The sequence below is a fragment of the Vollenhovia emeryi genome, unplaced genomic scaffold (genome assembly GCF_000949405.1).
Source record: "Vollenhovia emeryi isolate VEMERY1.0 unplaced genomic scaffold, V.emery_V1.0 DF939133.1, whole genome shotgun sequence".
NCBI lineage: Eukaryota > Metazoa > Arthropoda > Insecta > Hymenoptera > Formicidae > Vollenhovia > Vollenhovia emeryi.
Genome location: NW_011967233.1, coordinates 2,437,020 through 2,444,387, shown reverse-complemented (window position 1 = coordinate 2,444,387; position 7,368 = coordinate 2,437,020). Strand labels below are relative to the sequence as shown.

Genomic DNA, 7,368 nt, shown 5'->3' with positions numbered 1-7,368 from the left:
CTCCATCCCTCGATTCCCCCGACTAAAAAGTTTCCAGCGGCTACGATGGTTTCTCTTATTCGCGCGGCAGGGGATGGGCGGTGGATAGGGATGAGTGGGACCCGATGTTTTTGTATCGACACCCTCTCCACGCACCCCCCTAACGTTTGATTGTATCGCTACGTGACCGAAATAAAGTACGCGCGAATGCGGCCGCGCTTGCATTCGGAATCTCGAAGGGCGCGCGCGTCTGCATACAGGGTGACTCTGCTCAACCGTGAGTGGACTTTCTGAACGTCGAGTAGGATTTATCGCGCTGGAATTGATAAATGAAGAGATCCGCCAAGTCGCCGGGAGATATTTTGTCCGGGAGAAGCTCGCGTGTCGCCTCGAAAATCCGTATGCACTTTGGTAATCGTGTCCCAGGCCGCACCCCTTTGGGTACACGGGGGCGTCGAACCGAGCGATATCTCGGCTGCTCGGTATATACGGTGCGGTCTCGCGTGGTTTTCCTCGACAGGCGCTATCTTCGACTTTTACGGAGTGAAATGACGTTCGCTTCACCGTCGAGCCGTGCAGTCAGCGAGGAAACAATGATGGTAGCATAAAATGCATCCATACTCGCGAATTCAGGCCATTTGCGAAATTGTACTCAAGACACACTGGAAATTCGCGTCTGCGCCCCGACTAAGAGTATGCGAGCTGATTGTTATGATAGCTGCACGTCGAGCTGCGCGCTCCTATCGCGATAATCACGAAAATGTTGCTCGCAATGAATAATAAATCTCCGTTCGTTCGAACAGGGCAAATAATCTGCTGTTTAAATAAAGCTGGATAATTAATATATTAATAATCGATAATCGACAGTTTAAACAAATACGATAAAGCTAATTATAATGTATAATAAATAATCTGTCTCTTCCTGTGATTATAATAATTAATTCAATGCTCAGATAATGCCAACAAAGTCATTTCCGAGGGAAGAGATTTCCTACTGGGTTTTCATGTTTTACTCGCGTAATCTGCGAGCCCCGTGATTTTTATGGCGAATCATTTCCACCCGAGAGAGGATCGACTTCAAGTTGATTAGGAAAGATAAAAGTGATGTCCCCGGGATATCTCGTATAAATAAACGCGCAAACACTTAAACGCGATTAAGAATGTTCGCCGAATGAGCGAGGGGGACTGCAAAGTTGGAAACGAGGGACGCGAGAGACAAACGACTCTCGGCGAAAGTTATCGAATCGCGGATAGATGGCACGGCGGGGGCGGCGGCTGAAGCGGGGTCGAATTCGACATGTAATTAACGGGATGTCATTCCGCCGTGGCCAATAAAGTTCAAAGGATTTAATTCGATTGAATGATCCCTCCGCAAGAAGCGGAGGAAGGCAGGATCGACGAGGACGAGAGAGCAGGGATGAACGGCGGACAAAGCATCGAGGACTGGCTCGCGAGGGAAAAATAACATTAGGTTTGTTTTTCTTGGTAACCGGGCCGCCACCCCATGCGAAGGTTTCAGCCCCGATCGAAGTAGATCTGGCCAATTGAAGGGGCAGGGGGTGCACTTTTAGGAGAGAGACCGAGGGACTCGGACGATTAGGAGCACGCACCCTTCGACCCAAATAGACTTTAATGTACGGTCACTACGCTACTTTTTTTCTTGATTCATCCTCTCTTCCCTCGTCTTTTGATCGTGTTATATGGCGAAAACCGTTTCACACTCACATCACGAAAGAATTTTTCGGCAAAAGTGGAAGCATTAACTAGGAAAGTTTCTTTTTTATCGCGAAAAGTAAAAGAGTTAATAATTTTTTAGTAAATTCGCTTTTCAATTAATTAGCAGTTTTTTAATGAATGTAAGTACATCGTTTTCAAGCGAAACGTGAAATTTATATCGCGTAAGTAATTTACAGGTTTGTGGAAAAATGTCTAAGAAGTAGTCTTATTTTTTAATTTCCAATTGGATCAGTTATTAAATACACGTTTCACGTTAGACACATCAAATTAACACATTTCATAGCACTATAATAATTTACAATTGTAACATACAATACATGAATGTTATAATTTTGACTAGAAATGACCAACCGCGCGCCTCGTGCGTGCAGTTTGTAGTTGAGCATTGTATATTTTTAAGAATTTGTATACATGCAAAGAAGTAATTGTATGCGCGACGTTATTTGAAATAAAAAGTAATTTATCACTCACTGGTATGATTTGCAACAGCAGAGTTGTACAGCGTTAACTATATATGTTAAACTACTTATGTATGTAATGTTATAGACTACTTATGTAAAATCGAAATTATTGTATTAAATATACTTTATATTTTATATTTTTTAAAATAGGTATTTATTAAATTAATTATATAGAATACTGAAGAAGTCTTTCTTTTAAATATAAACTCACAAAATTTTATACGTATAGTTTTGTCTCTACCACTTATTCGAATCCTCGTTCGAATCATTTGAATAAATAAAATAAAAACACAGAACAGATTCTTTATTTTGCACAAGTAGCAAATAACATCAAAATGTAAGACACTTACCTCACGATTTCTCCGCCGTTGCTCGATTCCTCCCAGGCCTTCTCCTCTCACAATCAGATTTTCTTGTTGCACTAACACATCGATCGCGCGAAATTTTCGGCACTCCCGTACGCGATATAAAATACCGTAAAACGCACGAAATATTATTAACAAATATCACGTGGCTTTCTATCATACAAATTACTCAAACTAACATTTGCATTTTTGATTTGGAAGAACAAGATAATGGATAAATCACTATTGAATTGGCGATATAAAACGCAGCGCATCACAAGCATAATCTGCGGTAAAAAAGTAGTTATTGGTTTGCAACGAAACGATATTTTGCAATCTTTGTCATTCAATCTAATCCTCGAAATAAATTATGTGAGCGAAATTTCCAGCGATTAATAGTTATTATTAATTGCAACAGTTAATCGAGATAATTTTCGATTACATTTACATAATGTAACGACGTGCAATAAGCGGTTTCCATTTCTTCCTGCCCGTTGCGTAGAACGACAGTGCGAATTATAGCGCGGACGCCGAAGTCGCACAAATTTTTCTCTTTTCCCGAAAATGCAACAGATTACACGAAATCGATAGATAATTAAAAGCGCGGTGCGTAAACGAGATGTAATCGCGACAAAGTACCACGGTTTACATTTATATTTTAGATGAGAAATATCGTGAAATATCTACGTACACGTTGATAAAGAACCGTCGTCTCAACACACAATTCATCTCTCATTACAAGTTGTAGAAACTTAATAATTAATCGAGGAACGTTACTTGTTACTGATAAAGGTGTCCAAATCAATAGCGTTTTATCCCTACATTCACCGCGATCGCGTTTTAGAAATCGATAATGTGAAAATAATACCACGCACGGAGCGACTCTCGCGACTGCTTGCCGGCTCGACGTTCGGCGAGCGTCTGATAGCACAGCCGACCTTCAGGTACACGATGGCACGCAAAAACATCGTACGTCACCGCGCCGAGTGAAAAACAACAAAAAACGTTGAGAATTCGTTGACCCGCCTACGTAATAGAAAATTCCGTACTTAATATTTCACATTACTTTTGTTCCGCGACTGTTACTACGTTTTGTGTATCATTCTGCAGACTTATTAGTATTAGATTAAATTAACGATTAATTCTGTTCAATGGAGAAAATGTTTAGAAACAAAAATCGTTGTTACTTAAATTCTAATTACCAAGATTAGAGATTTTACCTCAATAGTTGGTGTATACAAATGTATACAAATGTATATTTCTAAATTGCAAATCTTCATTTACTATAATTTTTAACATAGGTCCTTTAAGATATAAAATCAATTAGAAATTAAAGAGGCCGTTTTGGACCGGGCATAGGTGTAAGTAGCCAGTTAAATTAAATTATTAAGTGAATTCATATACCGTATTCTTTCCAACTTATCCTGTGCGCCAGTTACATACTAGTCTTATAACACAGGTTAATCCCCGTAAGTGGAAGTGTTATCGTCAGTGAATTCATGTTTATAAATTATTTTAATAATGCTATACATTAGCATCTAATATGATAACCCCCTTCCCCCCTTACGGGGATTAACCTGTGTTATAAGACTAGTATGTAACTGGCGCACAGGATAAGTTGGAAAGAATACGGTATATGAATTCACTTAATAATTTAATTTAACTGGCTACTTACACCTATGCCCGGTCCAAAACGGCCTCTTTAATTTCTAATTGATTTCATTTACTATGAATCCTAAAAGAGAAGTGAAGCACACCGCGCTTCAAGAAAACTAATCGGCATCGCGGAAAAGAGGCCTCAACTGTTCGATATTAACGACATTCGCGCTGGTAATATAATGTTTTAAATTATTTCAAGTGTAATTTTAAACACACTAGAAAATTTCTCAAAGATAAACCTACTCATAATATCTCATATTCCTTCCAATATGTATATTCTGCTAACGATATAAGTTCATAAGTTTATCGGAATGTGTCCTAATAAAATTCAGATTTTTCGGAACGATCAAATATAGCAACTTTGCTTTTCTTCTTCGATGAAAGAGCTCGGGAGGGAAAATAGGGGAACGAAATTCCAGGAGACCTGTCACTGGGGGACGGCAATCGCGAGCAGGCTGGTAAATACGCTCTTAATATGTAGAGGAGTGTATAAAAAGTTTATGGCGGGCAATCAGGAACCTATGCTGCGTCATATTAAAAGATCTACGGGCGGTCGTTCGCAGAGCGGCGTGGCGCGGATTCTAAAACGCGGAGGGCGTACTCCGGTATCACGCGGAAAATTGTGAGCTCGGGCGGCTTTATATATTTGTATCGTTCCGCGCCATATTTTGCCGCGTCTCCCTCTCCCCAACGGGGTAGTAGAAACAGGGGGGTACGCGTTCTAGGCCTCGAAATTAAATTCTGCAACAAGAAGGCGAACACGGGGAAAGGCTCGCGCGTAACCTTTTATACGAACGAGCACCAAGGGTTCGAATTTACAAATCTGGCGGAGATTTTATGGGAAAAATTAAAATATAAAAATAATAAATAGTTGAACTAAATGACTGATATACAGAATCAAGAGGTGTGCTGGAAAATAGTTACCTATAAAACTCCAATAAAATCACAATACATTGAATTATGTAACCCCTGCAGCTGCTCCGAATTTAATTTCAGATTCTTTATATAGTTTGTCTTTTAGTAAGAGATACGATAATATCTCGCACTAAGTTTGCGCAACGAAGTTCGCGTGGAACAGCAGCGAAACGCCCGTGGCTTAAGGTGGCTCCTGCACGATGGAGCGGTTAGTATGGGTGCTTTGGTGGAGCACCTTTGATTTTTATAAATTCATATGACTTTTTTCATAGAAAAATCACTTATTGTTAATGCATTGTCAAGTCGCAAAGAGCTGTCAAATATCCTCAAAACATTGTATCTTTTGACTTTACTAATAAGTATTTGCTTGCAGAGGTCGGTGACCTCATATGCTTAATAGCACATTTGAATCCTTGTGACATTTATTATGTTCATTTCGTTTCTTATTAAGATCTACTTTATCTATAAAATAATATTAACCCTCAAAGTGCTTCTGCGAGCGATCGACCCATAATCCCTATTCCAGTGAACACCAAGTAATAGTTACATAATATCGATATTATAATTTCCTACTTAACAATGTAAATGTAATATGACATATGGGGGTTATTATCGGAAAGGCTCATTTATTAATAAGCGTATATGGAAGTTAGTTTAGCATAGTATTATTCCATTATATTGCACATATTAATGAATACAGGTTTGGATCCTGCGGGAGTCTTGGAAGTGTATAAGGACTGTCGATTTAATTCAAAAATCGCAAAATTCGCGGACGCTTTTTACACGAATCGCGGTGGTTACGCCACTGTGTTAAATGTGGCCAGTCTTAATGTTTTCGCAAATATTGGATCGGCACCCCAGCCTGACTGCTGCTCGTCACAACTCACCCCACGTCGTAATACAATTTGTTTTAATTTTACAATAACGATGCCTAGATGTTTTCATACTGAAAACTTAGTAATCAAATTTGTGTACGTGCATGTGCGTGTACTTATTATAAAAGAATCGCGTACACCAGATCGGAATTGAAATAGGCATATTTAGTGCTTATGTACGCGAATACGGACGATAGAATGTAAAGTAGGATACTTATTGCTAAATTTATCACGTAACTTCACATGCGTTCTTTTGCACCAGAATGTAGCCACATTAAAGCGGCGCTATGGTATTCCGATTCCGTGAGAAACGAAACGAAGTATAATGGCTACCAAATCCACGGATTGTGTTTTGGCTCTATTTGATAACGACACTGCGAAGAGAATGATTACATTTACTTCGGACCGCGTATAGACATGAGTGCGTAAGAATAATTTTCTCTCTATTTTTTATTCTACTTATGACACGACTTAATAATTGAATCTGATATTCTCGCAGAAAGGGCATCTACTGCCTTCGAATCGAGTCAAAAAACGTTTATGACATGAGAGTAAGATAAATTTCATAATTAATCCGCGGTCGCAACGAATTTAATCTTCTTGCATTATTTCCGGACAACATAGCAATAGCTACCATGGAATGATTTGCAACGCAATGCGATTCTGTCTGAATAGATAACAAATTAATCTTTTAATAGTAATCTGAATAATTCGGCACCTGCAATTTATCTACGATAATTGAATTAAAGAATTAAATTATAATTCAACCTACTTTTGTTGAATCAAATTTTATTTAAAATATTATTTAGCAGAACACATTATATTCCGAGCACGTTTTATGGATACGGAATATCATGTACTTTTAGGAAAGTAAAACAATTATATTTGATTTTACTAACAATTATAATCTGGTGCTAAGTTTTTATATCAAATCTTTTTTATAGTTTGATTTTACTGATAATTACATATTAGCCCTAAGTGTTATCAAATCTTTTTTTACGGCGCGTGTACTTGGCGCCTTCTCTTACCTCTTTTAAGAAAAAATAATTTTGTCAGTCAAAACTATGACGAAGGTATCCAGGACGAAACGAATCGATGCTCATCGATTGCCTGAATTTTTCAGAACTTCGTGGTTTCGCGCACAGTTCCCTGTAATCTCGCTAATTAACGCGGATTCGCGGATACTCGTATCCACGGACGGTTTTCCACTCTCCGTGCTGAATATTGTCACCTCTAAAACACGCTGTTTGGGTATCATCACATTTCCATCGCTCATTATCATTTCAACCGACGTAGCCATTCGCGCTGATATACTCGCGCCTATCACATGTAATTCGATTACACGTGCATGGGCTGTGTCCCACCCAAGTTATCCCGCCGACTCGTTCGATACAATAG

The 7,368-nt window shown here is 38.9% G+C and overlaps 1 protein-coding gene across 1 annotated transcript; it reads left to right on the top strand.

Moving 5' to 3' along the window:
* Positions 1-5,694: 5,694 nt before the first annotated feature.
* Positions 5,695-6,442, top strand: LOC105567983. Its single transcript, XM_012023289.1, has 3 exons — positions 5,695-5,743; positions 5,796-6,118; positions 6,208-6,442. Exons 1-3 carry the CDS (start codon positions 5,695-5,697, stop codon positions 6,334-6,336), a joined length of 501 nt encoding a protein of 166 aa, XP_011878679.1. The 3' UTR covers positions 6,337-6,442.
* The last annotated feature ends 926 nt before the right edge of the window (positions 6,443-7,368 follow it).

Excerpts from the sequence above, each read along its gene's own strand:
- LOC105567983 (XM_012023289.1), top strand. The coding sequence starts at position 5,695 with ATGGGGGTTATTATCGGAAAGGCTCATTTATTAATAAGCGTATATGGA. Across the intron at positions 5,744-5,795 it reads ATTAATAAGCGTATATGGAA|GTTTGGATCCTGCGGGAGTC; the intron begins GTTAGTTTAGCA and ends TAATGAATACAG. Across the intron at positions 6,119-6,207 it reads AATCGCGTACACCAGATCGG|CTTCACATGCGTTCTTTTGC; the intron begins AATTGAAATAGG and ends TTTATCACGTAA.